Below are 18010 nucleotides of genomic sequence, written 5' to 3'. Positions count from 1 at the left end.
AAAATCGGGTGTGACAGATCTTGAGCTAACAAATCTTTATGTCCTGCAGGTCCAAATAAACAATGAGCTTCATAAGTGTGCTTCAAGAAGCAGAGTGCTGGGCAGAATGGCCAATCAAGCATGGGTGGCTGAGAGGGCCATACCTTTGCTCAAGAGGAAGCCTTGAATGGGTGCTGCAGATGTGAAGGAAGCATTGGAGGACAAGTACAAGATTAAGATCAATTACCAGATAGTTTGGTATGGTAGGCAGAGAGCAGCTGACAAATTATTTGGTAAGTGGGATGATTCATTTGATTGGTTGTATAGGTTTAAGGCAGAAGTGGAGTTGAGGCAGCCTGGTAGTGTAGTTGAGATAGATACTGTCAAAGTTGGAGAGAAGCACCATTTCAACAGATTTTTTTGTGCTTTCAGAGGTAGTATAGATGGGTTCTTGTATGGGTGCAGACCTTACATTAGTATAGACTCCACAGCTTTGAATGGGCAGTGGAATGGACATATGCCTGCAGCCTTAGCTTTAGATGGTCATAATTGGATGTTCCCTTTGGCCTTTGGGTTTTTTGATTCAGAGACCAAGGATAATTGGATTTGGTTCATGGAGCAGTTAGGCAAGGCCATTGGGGTACTTCCAAGAATGGCTATTTGTACTGATGCTTGCAAGGGCCTAGAGTCTACTGTCAAGCATGTTTTTCCATGGGCTGAACAGAGGGAATGTTTTAGGCACTTGATGGAAAACATGAAGAAGAAGTTCACAGGAAATGTATATGCTGAAAACATGTGGCCTGCTGCAAGAGCTTACTCAGCTGGAAAGCACAATTACTTTATGAGTAAAGTCTTGGAAGCTAGCCCTGAGGTAGGAAAATGGTTAGAAGAGCACCATAATCTGTTGTGGGCTAGATCCAAGTTCTCTCCAGACATCAAATGTGACTACATCCTGAACAATTTGGCTGAGTCTTGGAATGCATGGATCAAAGAATTCAAGGACCTGCCACTACACTGTCTGGTAGATGCTATCAGAGAGAAAGGTGTGGTCATGTTTGAAAGGAGGAGGAGGATTGGAAGAGCTTTAAATGGAGTTATTCTCCCTGCTGTGATTCATCAACTTAATGCTGCCTCAAAGGGGATAGGACACTTAAAGGTCACCAAAGGACTGCCACACCAAGCTGAGGTCACTAAGATATACAAGGATGAGGAAGTAAGAAGACATGTGGTTTATCTCAATGACCAGAGCTGTACATGTAGAGAATGGCAGGTTACTGGTAAGCCTTGCCCCCATGCTTTGGCTGTTATAACCACTGTGAGGCAGCCAGATTATGAAAAGTTTGTGGACATGGCATATTCTGTGCAAAGATTTAGACAAGCATATGATGCTGGGTGGCCTAACATCACAGATAGGAGTCAATGGCCTGAAGTTGCAAAGGACTTCAAACTATTGCCACCTATAGGGAAGAAGAGAGGCATTGGTAGGCAGAGGAAAAACAGAATTCCCTCTTGCTTGGAGAGGTCAGGTAAGCCTACTAGGCAATCCATATGTGCAGCTTGTGGTGAAAAGGGTCATAGGAAGGGCAGTAGGCACTGTGGGCTCACTGGGACCAAGAAAAGGTATGTACTAAGCCAATCATTTGTTTGTGCTATAATATTGCCATGACTAACTACTAATCTTATTTTACAGGAAGAGGACCAAGAAAGCAGCAGTGAAGCCAGGAAGGAAGAAGGCCAACCATGACAACCATGAAGAAGCTGCTGAACCAGAGCCAGTTCCACCACAAAGGACACCAAGGACAAGAGCTGCAGCAGCTAGGGAAGAGGCTGAAGCAATTGCAGCAGCATCAGCAAGGAAAGCAGCTAGGAAAGCAGCTAGGAAAGAAGCTGAAGCTGTAGCTCAGGCACAACAACATCTGCAAGCAGCAGCATCCAGGACTAAGAGGTTGGTATTGCATCTACACAACAACATTTTTAATAATATGTGTACTTCAGCAGCTAAGAGCCTCTTACATTGCACAGGAGACTTGCTTTGGAGGCACCACCAGACCCACCTGCTGAAGAACTTGCTGATTTTAAACCTGTACCATTAGAAGTGGTGGCACCAGCAGCACCAAAAGTTGCCTAGAAGATGACCCCAAGGAAGGTGCTGGCGACCAAAGTGAAGAAGACACCAAAGAAATGAGTCCAACAATGTCTGTGTCCAGGACTTTTGTTTGTTAGGCCATGAACAATGTCTGTGTCTTTGGCCATGAATTATGCTTTTCTGTTAGGCCATGAACTATGTCTGTACTTTTGGCCATGAACTATGTATGTGCTTTTGGCCATGAACAATGTCTGTCATGTTTGGCCATGAATTATGCTTTTCTGTTGCCATGAACTATGCTCTGTGCTTTTGGCCATGAACAATGTCTGTCATGTTTGGCCATGAATTATGCTTTTCTGTTGCCATGCACTATGCTCTTGTGTATCTGTTTGGAATTCAAGTATATCTGTTTGACATGAACTATTTGGTTGTCAACTGTATTTGTTTGCCATGAACAATATCTGTTGGCCATGAATGAAATTCAGGAATGAACACAGTGATCCAAAAACAAAAGTCATTTTTCATTGATTACACCAAGACACAATACAAAATGAGTCCAACAACAACAACAACACAAATGTTTCTACTACTTCAACATGTTCCCAACAACAACACCCATAAATCCTACAAGCAACACAGTCAACAGCAACAAGGCATTCATCATTTTATCCAGCTTGACCTCCATGGCTTCCTTCTCAAATTTCAAACTTGCAACTGCCCTCTCTGCACGCCCCATGGACTCAACTTCTTGGTCATCAACTTGGTCATCAACTTCCCCACAATTAAGCACTTCAATCACCTTGGCATCAACCAAATCTTTGAAATAAAACCTTTGCCACCTGTAGTACTCACATTTATCTGCAATCTGAACATCAAGTCAACAAAATGAGTCTAGCATCAAATGCAAATGCCGAAACTAAAAAACCGACATCAAACTCACCCATCTATCATTCCTTGGACATTTTATGTATATCCTACCGTAGTTCACCGAATCTTGCTGTGTGCGCCGCTCAACTACCCGTGCCCTACGGCACAAAGGGCACTGGATCAAAGGTAAGCCCATCTCCTCACCGACAAGGAGCATGCAGATTTGGCCTCCTCACAATTGATGACGCTCCAACCTGCGACATGGCTTGCGCGTGGCGGATGGGGGAAGAAGGGGTGACCCGCTGCGCAGGGAAGGAAGGGAGGAGATGGGGAAGAGGGGAGATGGGGAACGGGGGAGATGGGGAATGGGAGATGGATGGCCTTAGTCACCGCCGTCGCCGCCGCTCTAGACCTAGGTTTTTCGTCGGGGAGGCAGGGAGGAGGGAGGCCTGGGGGAGAAGGGGAGAAGTGGGGGGAGACGGGGAAGGGGATGGCATCGGGTCTGTTAGCCGGGGGGGTAACGGAGGAGAACGACAGGGGCATGAGGGTCTTTTGGCACCCCTAACACACGCTGTCGCGGGGACGTGGCGTGCCACGTCAGCAAAAATGGCAAATCAGTTGCCTCGTTTCGTTCGCGATGGCAAAACAGTAGAAGCTCCCGTAAAAGTGGCAAATGAAGGAGTGCCATTTGCAACGGTGGCAATTATTTAAATATCCCGATAAGGTTAGATGAAGATAAGGATTGTGTAGGACCCACAACGTGAATGCAAAGCAGGCAGCTACTTGATTTTTTTTGCCTGAGGCAGGGCGCGCGCTGTGAATTTTAGAGTCACCAAAAGCTCCAGGGGAGGTTGGCCATTCTGCCTGAAAATTCGTTTTCTTGGGTGGGCCATCCCCTCGTCCACTCCTGGAAATAGCTCGTATAAGCTCATCTTATGTCCGGCCTTTGAAATTCTATTATCGCACTCCTGGAAATAGCTCGTATAAGCTCATATTTCTATTATCGGATGGGGGCTGAAGGCTACAGTGATTGGGCTTGTTTTGTAGAAGCGGGGGAACCTCCGGTCCGTCCTTGAAAAAAATATGAGGCGCACTTTACAAATCGTGTCTGCGGCTTAAACTATCTTGTTGGCCTAATTTACCTCTCCGCGTACAAATCAAGTTTTAGTTAAATCCAGAGTTTGTAAGAAGATGAAAGATATAATGCTCCATGTCATGAAAAAAATAGTATTGTATTTTACTAATGTAGTATATTATTTTCTCGGTTAGTCGATATAGTTTAAAATTAAAACTCAACTATACACTGGAAAAATATAGATCTCATTATGGAGTTCATTGAACCAATTAAATTAGTTTGAAAAAGTAAAGTAAACCTAAATTTTATTAGAAAGAAGCGCATAAGCGAATTACGGTAAAATTGATCTAATTTGTTTCGCTAAATATGTGTGTCCAAGGCTATCTCAAGTGGCGGGCCTAAAGCCTGTTGGTTTGGACTTCCTGCTAGAGGTTCCGGAAAGACAGATTAGAAAAAGTTGAGTTTACATACAAAGCTGAAGAGCTCAGTTTTTTGAATTTTTTTCATAACTTTTTGAGCTTAGAAACCTGAACACATCTACAAATTATTATTAACTTTTCAGAAAAAATTCAGCAGTAGTTTTTTAAAAACCTCCAAAACTTACAGCTCAAACAAATAGACTGTGTTCATCACCAAAACTTACAGCTCAAACAAATAGACTCTGTTCATCGCCAAAACTTACAGCTCAAACAAATAGACTCTGTTCATATCATCAGTAATGACAAATCTCTACACTACAAACAAAACCGTCACCGCCCATCCATATCATCCGGCCAGTAGCTGCAGCTGTTGGTCACCGGCCCTCTTCATCCACCGGTATTGAAGAGTTCAATGGGAGCTCTTGAAAAGTTACTAAAAATATACCAACAAAAATTAAATTCAATTATATACAATAGGTGTAAATTTTGGGCAGATTTTCAATCAACTGCACGTTTTACTCCAATCATTATTTTTCGTCAAGGCAAGCAATCATTTCAAGGTCCAAAATTCATAATCTTTGATAAACAATTAGTTTATAAAACTGTAGATTATTGTGCGATACAAAATTGGCACTATGTTTTCATATTTGAAAGCATTATTCTATATTTATCAAATTGGCACAATTATTATGATAGTAAGTATAGCACATTAGATAAATTAGCGAATTGAGTGCATGCACTCCGTCGTTTAGATTTTTTTAGCGGAACCGCTTCGAGTTTTTGACTCCATAGGACTGCTTGCATTTTGGTAGGTTGACTTTATGAATTAACGATGCAATGTTTTCGATGGTAGGTCGACTCAGTCTCTGGAAAGTACTCGTATGGATATGGTCTGTTTGTGTGTATTCATATAGTTGAGTACTCATGCTTGTACGTACTCTGAATCTGTAATTAAAAACGATAAATTAATGGTCAAATCTGTTTTTTTCTAAGGTCCCATCCAGGTCAAAACTGCACCCTTATGTTTTCATATGGAGTACGACCTTTCAAAAAACGTTACAAATGGTTGTCCTCCAATCCTCTTACAAACGGTACAAGATGGAGAAAGGTAATATGTTGAGCGGTAATACTACAATCTGTACGTCAGACGCATCAGACGCTGGTCACCACAAATATCTAAGCGTGGGGTCCACAACCACCAGAAATATCGTAAGCCACACAACCGGTTCCTTCTTATCCTTTTCTTCTTCTTTATCTATCCTCATTCTGAGCTTGCCGCCAGTGCTTCACACCTCCACCGTCTCGCTATCTGACGCCACGCTGCCTTTCCGCTCTGTGTCATTAGTGGACACTGCTCCTCCTTCGCCCACGCTTGTTTGAGCGGCAGCAACACTGTATCCTGCTTAGAAGAAGAAATCGAAGAGGGGGCACGACATCGCTGTGGTGCCCAGCGAGATGCCATGGCTGTGGTGATGGTGTAGTAAGTGAAGACGGCGCTGGCGAGCGATTTCGAGACCCCTCCAGATCACTGGGAAGGGCGCCGGGCGCCGCTCGAGTGCTGGGGGCGCGGGCCGCCGCTCCCCCGCGGCCAAGGGGCGAGCCGCGCCGGCCGCCGCCATCCTCCTCCTCCTCCACCGTTTCTTAGCGTCGGATTCCGCTGTGCAGTGCTCCTCCTGCCAGGGTTTGTTGCACGTTGCAAGCGTATGTTTCAATTGTTTCAGATGTTTCAGAAAAATATTGCAAGTGTTTCACGTGGATGTTGCAAAGTAGATCTTAGATGTTGCGATGTTGCATATATTTTCCACACATGTTGCAAGTGTTTTATCTGGATGTTGCATTTTCAATGAGAGATTTGAATGTTCCATGCAACACGAAACAGATGTTACGGTGGGTTTTTTCCTCATCATAAACAGATGGCTAATAATTTTTTTCAACATATTTTTTAATTTTGCAAATGGTGATTTTCTTTGCTGCAAAAGTTTATTTTCTACTTTTGATGTTGCGATGGACCAACAAACCGTCCGATGGGAAGTTTTCCCATCGGACGTCTTGGCGCTAGCAACGCCTTAAGTTGAATCTTCTGCAAATGGAATGTACACATTGTGTGGCTGCGAGAAAATCTGTGTGTACTCAAACTGGTTCATCATAGACGAAAGGAAAATTGTCTACGATGTTCTTGGCGCAATGAGTGCGGGTGTGCGCCTGGAGAAAAAGGTCTGAAACGGGAATTTTGTTTGTGCCGCAGACGAAGGGGGTGTTTGGATATCACTTGCTAAAGTTTAGCACCTGTCATATCGGATGTTTGATACTAATTAGGAGTATTAAATATAGTCTAATTCGCGAGACGAATCTTTTAAACCTAATTAGTCCATAATTTGACAATGTGGTGCTATAGTAACCATTTGCTAATAATGAATTAATTAGGCTTAATAAATTTATCTCGCGAATTAGCTGAGGATTCTACAATTAATTTTATAATTAGCTCATATTTAGCTTTTTAATTAGCACTGTTCGGATCCGAACAATCTTCTCAGACGGGAGACCCGCGGCCCCAGGAAACGGGACGTCTCTTGCCTGAGACGCACCTCGACCAGTCTGCCCTGGCCCACCGCCGCGCCACGCCAACGACACACAACCCTCGAGACGGATCGGAACGCTCCAGAGCGCAAGTTGAATACTATACCCTGTAGATCGATGAAGGCGAGCACGCAACGCCTCGGCGTCACCCGCACTAGCGAGCCGAGCGGATCACCACTAGCTCAACGCTCCACTCGAGGAACGCTACTGCCTTTTTCTGGTGGTTTCCCATACCCATCCGCACACCTCATCTCGTGTTGCAAAAAAAAAAGAAGAAGATCGGTCTACATCTAAATTGTGCACAGGATAACACATGCGCGCACGCCACAGCACTAGCTTATTCATGTCACTCGTTGCGTGACGCGGCGCCCTCCCGTACACTCCGTCCTTCCCGTGGTCGGGAACGAAGAGCGGCTCATGTCCCGTTATTGCCAGTGGCTGCCGTTGTGGACGAGGTACCGTTGCAGCCTCGCCTCACCAGGGCCGTGCCAGTCGTAGCGCTGAGGCTGGTGCGCGCGCGCCGGGCGGAAGGTGTGCAGGGGCGCCGCCCACCACCGCGGCGCGCACGTCGGTGACGAAGACACGCGGGCAGCGGCGGCCGGGGAAGTGTTCTGCCGGCGGAGGTGCGCGTTCGATGGCGACGGCCTGGACACGAACGCTGGGGTGGACGGCGGGCTGCACCGCGGTTGCAGGGACGGCGGCGTCCTCGGGAAGAGGAACGCCCGGATCTTGAGCGGCTGGAGGCAGTCCTTGCTGGCCACGTCGTACTCCTCCAGCAGGTTGGCGAGGTCGTCGTCGCTCGTCACGGAGATGAGCGCGTCCAGGTCCTCCGTCGGCAGCTGGCACCGCAGGCACACTTCCCACCCGCACAACTCCCTTAGTTTCCGTTGCAGCTCTGCCGACACAGCAGACACGACCACGCAACTCAAGAAGTCAGAGAAAGGAGTCAAAGGACTGTGCAGCGCGGTGGGTCTGTCTAGGCTCGCAGGCACAGGTGTGCACCGTAGAACTGGAGGGGACGGTCGACGGAGAGGACTCGGTTGTCGCCGCCGACATAGCGAAGCGCGCCGTCGGTGTGGCGCGGCAGGATCCTGCCGCCGTAGCTGCAAAGGAACTTGACGCTTCCCTCCCCGGCGGCGGCGGCGGCGGCACCCACATCGTCGGTCTTGAGGACGCAGACGATGACATCGTCGTCAAGGGACCCGAACGACGACGTGCAGGACGAGGACGACGACCACGATGTGCCCGCCATGCTCTCTACTATACGCTTGCTGGGTACGGTGCCAAGCTCAGGAGCAGTGAATTAGACTAGCTAAGTTCAGTGGCCGGCTGGCTAGGTAGGTGCCCCGGAACTGCTTGAAGCCGCGTCTCTGCAAACTGCTCGCTGCCTTTATAGGGCCGTGGCCGGCCGGTTTGGGCTAAAACAGGTTCGTTAGGAGAACAGTGAAAATTGATTGTCCATTTTGATATAACCAATTGGTACATTGAGGGGAGGAATCGTACCGTGTCAAACTTTGAACGCGCAACCAGGGAATCGATCGAGGCTACTGGATGTCGCCCTCACGCAGTCAGGTATGGAAAACACAAATGGAGAACCTCATATGCCCATATAGAACAACCAGTTTTATTTTTTTCAAAAACAGACCACTCCCTCCGTTCTTAAATAAATATATGACCCTGTTGATTTTTTACTCCAACTTTAACTATGAATATCTATTGAACGAGTTCGTAAACTAATGTAAAATGCGTATTATTATGTCTATTGTCAAATGTACTTTAGATTTAACTTGTAGATTTATCTATTTGCAAAAATATTTGTAGAAAAGACGAATAGTCAAATAAATGAAAAAAATTAACGGCATCATATATTTAAGAACGGAGAGATCACATACGCAACTTCACGCTTGTATTTATTTAAACTATGTACTATATATATCACGTATGAATAACCATCTACTAATTGTTTATCAGAGAAAACCTTCTATCTTCTTGCAAGGGTTGGTTTAGCCACTACAGCGGAGTACGTACACGGTACACCGTCACTGTAGAATAGTGTTGAAATAATGGGCCTAGCCCATAAGTAATTTCAGAATTTTAAATAAATCTCAAAGGTCCATGTGGGCAAGAGGTGGAGTGGTGCAAGTCTTTAGTCCCACATTGCTAGTGGAGGGGAGGGATGACCAACTTAAATATGAAAGTTGTCCCCACTCCTCCAAACTATGTGTGTGGGGAGGAAAGGAGAGCTCCACACGCGCGCGCTCGCTCGCCACGCCACGCCTCGCCTCGCCTCGCCGGGCCTAAGTCAGCGAGATATATGGAAGATCACGATCGCGACGTGAGAATCGTGGGCTCTCCTATATGCGACCTACCGGCCTCTACCAAAAACAGGTCTATTCGAGCTAGGGTTTTTGCCTCCTCTCACTGTTACGCCGCCACCGTAGTCTACTCCATCCCGATTGTCGGCGTGCACCGGCGATTGGGAGAGCAGGTCTCCGGAGCCGTCATCTTCAGCGATCCTGCACCGGGAGAGGGCGAATAAGGTTTTTGGGAAGCGCGACTGCTCGATCGCTTGCTCCGCTTCGTCAAGTTCTTCATCGACTTCGTCACTCGGGTGTCACTCGTCGTCGCGAACAACGTCAGGCTGCTGATCGTCGTCGCCTGCTGTACTCGGTAGTCGTCCAGGAGCCGGTCTTCATCAAGAAAGAAATGTACTATCTCTTATCTCAAATTATGTCTTCCATACTAACTATTATGATCTGTTGCAGTCTGATAGCACTGGATAGTATGGTAGAATGTATGATTCTATTTGCAATGATAGACTTGTCTAGATCTTGCGTAGACATGTCTAGTTTAATCTGCTGTCTGTTCATTGTATTCATGATTTATTTCTGGATTAAATTAAAACTAAAAGTGCTTATATATCCAACAATCCAAAAACCTTATTGTAGGCATTTTAGTTTTATGGCTGGATTTCTTGATGCATTGAGGCCAACACCGTTTGCTGGCGTGCACTTCAAGAGGTGGCAGGTGAAAGCCACGCTGTGGCTTACTGCCATGAAGGTGTTCTGGATGTCCAATGGCAAACCGGAAGGGGTTCTCTCTCCTGAAAAGGAGAAAGAATATTCGGAAGCCAACACAATCTTCTTGGGCGCTGTGATTGGTGCACTTGCAGAACATCTGCAGGATGTGTACCTTCATCACACGGTCGCAAAGGAGTTGTGGGATGATCTGACTGCCAACTACGGTGGCTCAGATACTGGCACTGAACTGTACATCATTGAGCAGTATCATGACTACAAGATGGTTGACGGAAAATCTGTAGTTGCTCAGGCTGATGAATTACAGTGCATGGTGAAGGAACTCGATCTGCTAAAGATTGTTGTGTTCGACATGTTTGTGGTTGGGGGCATTATTGCCAAGTTACCTCCATCCTGGAGGGATTTCGCTACTTCTCTCAAACACAAGAGGACAGAAATTTCTGTTTCAGACTTGATTGCATCTCTTGATGTTGAGGAGAAAGCTCGGGCTAAAGATGGACGATCTAAAGCTGTTGAGGGTCAGACCAGTACCAATATGGTGCACCAATCACATCACAATGGCAATGGTGGCAAGGGTAAGAGCAAGAACAATAAGCCTAAGCAGTCCACTACCTTCAAGAAGAAGAAGAACAAGGAGAACGAGGGATGCTTCATGTGCGGTTCTACTGACCATTGGGCAAAGAAGTGCCCAAACCGCAAAGGAAGAAAACCTCCACAGCAGGAGTCTGTGAGCATGGTGACCAGCGCTGGAGACGGAAATAGTGGGTATGGTAATTTACCTTGTGTTTTTTCAGTGTTTCAGTCTACTAATACTTGGTGGCTTGATACTGGTGCTAATGTTCATGTGTGTGCTGATGCCTCCTTGTTTTCATCTTACCAGGTCGCTCGGGATTCCTCCGTCCTAATGGGGAATGGGTCACATGCTTCTGTTCATGGTGTTGGTACGGTAGATCTGAAGTTTACTTCGGGAAAGATCATGCAACTGAAGAACGTGCAGCATGTCCCTTCTATCAGGAAGAATCTAGTTAGTGGCTCCCTTTTGTGTAGGGATGGTTTTAAGGTAGTGCTTGAGTCTAATAAAATTGTCGTGTCTAAGAGTGGATAATTTATTGGTAAAGGCTATGAGTGCGGAGGCTTGTTCCGCTTTTCCCTTTCAGATTATTGCAATAAATCTGTGAACTATATTTGTGATGGTATTAATAAGAGTGATGCTAGTGTTTGGCATTCACGTTTATGTCATCTGAATTTTGGTTCTATGTCTTGACTTTCTAGCCTGTGTTTAATTCCGAATTTTTCCATTGTCAAAGGTTCTAAGTGCCATAGTTGTGTGCAATCTAAGCAACCTCGAAAACTTCACAAGGTAGCCGAGGAGAGACACTTGGCACCACTTGAACTCATTCATTCTAATATATGCGAGATGAATGGTGTGTTGACCAAAGGTGGAAAAAGATATTTCATGACTTTGATAGATGATGCGTCTAGATATTGCTATGTGTATTTATTGAAAACAAAAGATGAGGCTCTTAACTACTTTAAAATCTATAAGGTTGAAGTTGAGAATCAACTTGAGAAAAAGATCAAGATAATTAGGTCTGATCGTGGTGGCGAGTATTTCTCTAATGATTTCGACTTGTTCTGTGAAGAACATGGTATTGTATATGAGAGGACGCCTCCCTATTCGCCTCAATCAAACGGGGTTGCCGAAAGAAAGAATCGCACTTTGACTGACTTGGTGAACGCCATGTTAGACACCAGTGGATTATCTAAGGCATGGTGGGGGGAGGCTGTATTGACTTCATGTCATGTCCTGAATAAAGTACCCATGAAGAATAAGGAGAAAACTCCCTATGAAGAATGCATTGGAAGAAAACCATCACTTTCATACTTACGCACTTGGGGTTGCTTGGCCAAAGTTAGTGTGCCAATCAACAAGAAACGTAAGTTGGGACCTAAAACTGTGGATTGTGTCTTTTTGGGATATGCTCATCATAGCATAGCCTATAGATTTTTAGTGGTTAAATCAGAGGTGTCTGATGTTCATGTTAATACCTTGATGGAGTCTCATGATGTTACGTTCTTTGAGAATATATTTCCTATGAAACAATTGCATAGTATGTCTAGACTATCTTCTGATATGATTGCTGAGACAACTCCTGAACCTATTGTGCTTCCTGATTATGCTGAACAAACACTTGAGCCAGTTCATGAGGAGGTTAACAGTGAAGCTCCTAAGAGGAGCAAGAGACAAAGAACTGCAAAGTCCTTTGGTGATGATTTCACTGTCTATCTCGTAGACGATACTCCTAAGACTATTTCAGAGGCACTTGCATCTCCAGATACAGATGATTAGAAAGAAGATATCTATAGTGAGATGGACTCTATTCTTTCTAATGGAACTTGGGAGGTCGTTGATCGACCGTATGGTTGTAAACCTATGGGTTGCAAGTGGGTGTTCAAAAAGAAGCTTAGGCCTGATGTTACTATTGATAAATACAAGGCTCAACTTGTGGCTAAGGGTTATACCCAGAAAGAAGGCGAAGATTTCTTCGACACTTACTCACCTGTTGCGAGATTGGCCAGTATTCGAGTATTACTTTCCCTTGCTGCCTCACATGGTGTTCTCGTCCATCAGATGGATGTTAAGGCAGCTTTCCTTAATGGAGAGTTGGATGAGGAAATTTATATGAATTAGCCTGATGGGTTTGTAATAAAGGGTCAAGCGAACAAGGTGTGTAAATTGCTGAAATCTTTGTATGGCCTGAAACAAGCACCTAAGCAGTGGCATGAGAAATTTGATACTACACTCATATCAGCAGGCTTTTTTGTCAATGAGGCTGATAGATGTGTGTACTACCGCCATGGTGGGGGTGAGGGAGTTATATTGTGCTTGTATGTCGATGACATACTGATCTTTGGTACAAATCTTGACGTGATCAAAGAGGTCAAGTTATTTCTGTGCCAAAATTTCGACATGAAAGATCTGGGAGAGGCTGATGTAATTCTGAATATCAAGTTGATCAAAGGAGAGAATGGGATTACTCTCACGCAATCTCATTATGTGGAAAAGGTCTTGAGCTGGTTTGGCTTTAAGGACAGTAAGCCTTCTCCCACACCTTATGATCCGAGCTTGATACTTCGGAAAAACAAGAGAATTGGTAGAGATCAATTAAGATACTCTCAGATTATTGGATCACTTATGTACTTAGCCAGTGCTACTAGGCCTGACATCTCATATGCTGTTTTCAAACTGAGCCGGTTTACCTCTAATCTAGGAGATGATCATTGGCGTGCGCTTGAGCGAGTCATGCGCTATTTAGTTGGCACTATGGATTACGGAATTCACTACTCCGGGTATCCTGCAGTACTGGAAGGCTATAGTGATTCAAATTGGATATCTGATGCTGATGAACTTTATACCACAAGTGGATACGTCTTCACTCTTAGTGGTGGTGCTGTTTCATGGAGGTCATCCAAACAGACTATCTTAACGAGGTCTACCATGGAAGCAAAACTTGCAGCATTAGATACAGCTACAGTTGAGGCTGGTTGGCTACGTGAACTCTTGATGGACTTGCCTATTGTCGAGAAACCTATGCCAGCAATACTTATGAATTGTGACAATCAAACGGTGATAGTCAAAGTGAACAATTCTAAGGACAATATGAAGTTATCAAGACACGTTAAGAGACATCTGAAATCTGTCAGGAAAATGAGAAACTCCGGAGTAATATCAGTGGATTACATCTCAACTGATAAGAACTTGGCAGATCAGTTCACTAAGGGGCTGTCACGTAATGTGATAGACAATGCATCAAAGGAGATGGGTATGAGACCCATATGAGCTACACCATGGTGGTAACCAACCTATGTGATCGGAGATCCCGTGAAGTAGGATCTGGGAAGAACAAGCCATGTGATAGCATGAGAGTATCCCACTAACCCACTCGAGAAATGATGCAACACTCTCAAACCACTACATGGCAGGCTGGCTATTGCCTTAATATATTTTGTTGGCTTTAATTAGCAAAGATGTTGCCCTGCAGAACATCTTGGAAAATTATACCTATATGAGCCCGACTGTTGTAAGGTCGCAGTCTATGAGACTTGGGTGATCTCTATTAAGCTCATGAAGAGACTAGAGGGTACAACCTATATGCCCCACCCATGGGGTAGGCTACAGGCAGCCAGGTACTAGTCCCGACTTTGAGTGAAACTTGTCCGCACAAAACTTGCAATTCAAGGCTTAGTCCATTGTTCAAGTTGTGGATGAATGTAGCTTGAAGCTCTAGGCAAGAGTTCAACTTAACAGTCCTCGCTGAAACACTAGTATATAAACAACAGTGAGAAACAGGTAAAATCTCTAATGGGAATTTGAGATCTGGTGGGGGATTGTTGATATAATGGGCCTAGCCCATAAGTAATTTCAGAATTTCAAATAAATCTCAAAGGCCCATGTGGGCAAGAGGTGGAGTGGTGCAAGTCTTTAGTCCCACATTGCTAGTGGAGGGGAGGGATGACCAACTTAAATATGGAAGTTGTCTCCACTCCTCCAAGCTATGTGTGAGGGGAGGGAAGGAGAGCTCCACACGCGCGCTCGCTCACCACGCCACGCCATGCCACTCCTCACCGCGCCTCGCCTCGCTGGGCTGGGCTGCGCCGGACCGGGCGGGGCGAAGGGTGCGGGCGCGCGGCACCTGCGTGAATGGTCCGCCGAAATCTAGCCCCTCGCCTTGCGGGGGTGCGGCTTCCTTTTGCCGTTTTATTTTTTTTTTTGGTTACTTGGTCTTTAAGTCAGTGAGATATATGGAATCCTAACCAGTTTAGATCACGATCGCGACGTGAGAATTGTGGGCTCTCCTATATATGCGACCTACCGGCCTCTACCAAAAACAGATCTATTCGAGCTAGGGTTTTTGCCTCCTCTCGCTGCTGCGCCGCCACCGTAGTCTACTCCATCCCGATTGTCGGCGTGCACCGGCGATTGGGAGACAGGTCTCCGGAACCATCGTCTTCAGCAATCCTGCACCGGGAGAGAGCGAATAAGGTTTTTGGGAAGTGCTCTGCACGACTGCTCGATCGCTTCCTCCGCTTCGTCAAGTTCTTCGTCGACTTCTTCACCATGGCTCATCTACCTCTTCGTCGCTCGGGCGTCACTCGTCGTCGCGAACAACGTCAGGCTGCTGATCGTCGTCGCCTGCTGTACCCGGTAGTCGTCCAGGAGCCGATCTTCATCAAGAAAGAAATGTACGATCTCTTATCTCAAATTATGTCTTCCATACTAGCTATTATGATCTGTTGCAGTCTGATAGCACTGGATAGTATGGTAGAATGTGTGATTCTATTTGCAATGATAGACTTGTCTAGATCTTGCGTAGACATGTCAAGTTTAATCTGCTGTATGTTCATTGTATTCATGATTTATTTTTGGATTAAATTAAAACTAAAAGTGCTTATATATCCAACAAATAGTATCCGGGCATAGATAGCCGAGGCTGTGAGGTAGCTAACCATCGTATTTGCGTGGGTCGTTGCTGCTCCGCGTGGCCCAGCGCCCAATTAGGTCGCTGCGTGCCTCGTGTCGGCCGAGCGACAGGAAGAGGACCACGTCGCGCGTCGCGGGATTCTCAAACATCACTGCTCGAAAACTGAACATTCACCTAAGGATCACTACCAGTTGGTGCATTGATACCGGATCCAATGGCCAGTTCCCCAGAAACCTTCAGTGACCCCCTTTCACTACTAGAGAACTGACTTTAGATCGCACCCCCTTTAGTCTCGATTTAATTTTGGCCCGGGAGAAAAGAGGGTGTGCCACGGTAGGTTGGAATGGGGCTCACCTTTACTCTCGGTTCCGTTTTTGCAACCGGGACTACAGGCCACCCTTTAGTCTAGATTAAAATGGCTAGTTTCGGGCACCGATGGTGCCACTCTTTAGCCCCGGTTGGAGCCACCAACCGAGACAAAAGTTTCAACTTTTTGTCCCGGTTGGAGTTAGCAACCGGGATGAACGTTTTATTCTCGGTTGGTTATTCCAACTGGGACAAAAGGTTGAAGCTTTTGTCCTGCTTGGCGTTACCAACCGGGAGTAACCACCAACCGGGACAAAAATCTCTAGTCTTTTGTCCCGGTTGGATTTACCAACTGGGATAAAATCTCATCTACAAGTACCCTTTCCTGCACCTCCACTCCTCCAGCCCGAGCCACTCCACTCCACAAAGACAGAGAAGCTCATGCTCTCCATGGCGCTGAAGCAAGCCTAGGGGAGGTGCTGCTGAAATTTTTTTCCTCATTTCCATGAGGATTTTACCCATCCCAAGTGTTGTGAAGATTAGCTACTTCATGCATTATTGTTGTTAAGCTTTGTTTTATACTTTAGAGAGGGATAAAAATTAGTTTGTTTGTTGTTAAGCATGTAGATGATTTGTATTTATACATGTTTTTAAGCTACAATGTGATGGATAGTTTGAATGTGAGGGAGAATGGACAGTAAATGTGAGGTAGAATTGAGATTATTTCAATTTTATGTATTAGGGAAAATTAGAGTAAATGTGTTTTGAATACATATAAATTAGCCATATAAATTGTAGGTGTAATTTGATACTTGAGTACTTTTCAGATAGAGGTATGCAATTAGCTATTTTTAGAATAAGTACATTACGTGGGAAATATTAAATTTTTTAATAGTTTAGTTATTGTAAATTAAATATGAGCTAAATAATTTGTGTATTTCTATGTAAACTTTCAGCAATATTTGAGTTTGTCGTCCTGTATGATGTTGTTTGGTTCTGAAATTTTAATTTGTGTATTTCTATCTAAAATTGTAGCAATGTGATGGATAGTTTTATTGTAATCCATTTTATTGATGGCTTGCGTAATACGATGCAGATGGACCAGCAATGGATGTATAACCCGGACAGGCGGAGCAAGGTGTTTATTGCTGGCATGAATAATTTTCTTGAAGTGGCTAAAGCGAACAAGTCAGAGAACGGGTTCATATCTTGTCCATGTGCCCAATGCAGTAACCAGAAGTGCTATTCAAAGGCTTCCTGGGGGACTATTCATAGCCACTTGTTTAGATACGGTTTCACGCCTAACTATTTGGTTTGGACCCGTCACGGTGAAAGAGGGGTTGTAATGGAAGACGGTGAAGTGGAGGAGGATGTTGACAACATTCCGGACTATGTTATAGGCCAATCTTTTACAGATACTACAATGGGTGAGGCTAATGAAGATGAGTTTGCAGAAGATGGCCATACTGATGACCTCGGTTAGGTGCTTAGGGATGCACATAGAGATTGTGAAATTCAGAAGGAAGCATCAAAGTTGCAGCGCATGTTAGATGATTACAGAAAATTGCTATACCCAGATTGCTAGGGAGGCAATAATAAGCTAGGTACCACACTAGAATTTATACAATGGAAGGCCAAAAATGGTGTGTCCGATAAGGCATTTCAGGGGATATTGGAAATTGTCAAGAAGATTCTTCCCAAGAATAATGAATTGCCATCCACAACATATGAAGCTAAACAGATTGTTTGCCCTCTGAGATTGGAGTTCAGAAGATACACGCATGCCCTAATGATTGTATCCTCTATTGCGGTGCTGAATACGAGGATCTGGATGCGTGTCTCGTGTGTGAAGTGCTATGATATAAGATTAGGCAAGATGATCCTGGTGATGTCGAGGGGCAACCTCCCAGGAAGAGAGTTTCCATGAAAGTGATGTGGTATTTCCCTATAATACCACGCTTGAAGCGCTTGTTTAGGAACAAGACGAATGATAAGTTGATGCGATGGCACAAAGAAGAATGTAAGAAAGATAAGATGCTGAGACACCCCGCTGATGGGGCTCAGTGGAGATTAATTGATACAGCATTCCCGGAGTTTGAAGGTGATCCAAGGAACATAAGGTTTGGTTTAAGTACTGATGGATTCAATCCATTTGGTGAGTTGAGTAGTGGTCATAGTAC

The 18010-nt window shown here is 45.0% G+C and overlaps 2 protein-coding genes across 2 annotated transcripts; one reads left to right on the top strand and one right to left on the bottom strand.

The window, feature by feature from the left end:
- Window positions 1-166: 166 nt before the first annotated feature.
- On the top strand, window positions 167-2107 carry LOC101758888. Its single transcript, XM_012848181.1, has 3 exons — window positions 167-1599; window positions 1670-1924; window positions 2002-2107. The coding sequence occupies exons 1-3, from the start codon at window positions 167-169 to the stop codon at window positions 2105-2107; spliced, it is 1794 nt and encodes a 597-aa protein (XP_012703635.1).
- A 4965-nt stretch (window positions 2108-7072) lies between these two features.
- On the bottom strand, window positions 7073-8515 carry LOC101779687. Its single transcript, XM_004979157.3, has 2 exons — window positions 8006-8515; window positions 7073-7898 (listed from the first exon to the last, which is right to left on the bottom strand). The coding sequence occupies exons 1-2, from the start codon at window positions 8253-8255 to the stop codon at window positions 7429-7431; spliced, it is 720 nt and encodes a 239-aa protein (XP_004979214.1). The 5' UTR covers window positions 8256-8515; the 3' UTR covers window positions 7073-7428.
- Between the last annotated feature and the right edge of the window lie 9495 nt (window positions 8516-18010).

This window comes from Setaria italica, chromosome VIII, assembly GCF_000263155.2.
Source record: "Setaria italica strain Yugu1 chromosome VIII, Setaria_italica_v2.0, whole genome shotgun sequence".
Classification (NCBI taxonomy): Eukaryota; Viridiplantae; Streptophyta; class Magnoliopsida; order Poales; family Poaceae; genus Setaria; species Setaria italica.
The sequence above is the reverse complement of the archived record's forward strand: the minus strand, read 5'-3'. Positions and strand labels throughout refer to the sequence as shown.

Coding starts and splice junctions, on each gene's coding strand:
- LOC101758888 (XM_012848181.1), top strand. CDS start 167: ATGGGTGCTGCAGATGTGAAGGAAGCATTGGAGGACAAGTACAAGATT. Junction 1,600..1,669: donor CTCACTGGGACCAAGAAAAG/GTATGTACTAAG, acceptor CTTATTTTACAG/GAAGAGGACCAAGAAAGCAG. Junction 1,925..2,001: donor GCAGCATCCAGGACTAAGAG/GTTGGTATTGCA, acceptor TACATTGCACAG/GAGACTTGCTTTGGAGGCAC.
- LOC101779687 (XM_004979157.3), bottom strand. CDS start 8,255: ATGGCGGGCACATCGTGGTCGTCGTCCTCGTCCTGCACGTCGTCGTTC. Junction 7,899..8,005: donor CCGTCCCCTCCAGTTCTACG/GTGCACACCTGT, acceptor CTGTGTCGGCAG/AGCTGCAACGGAAACTAAGG.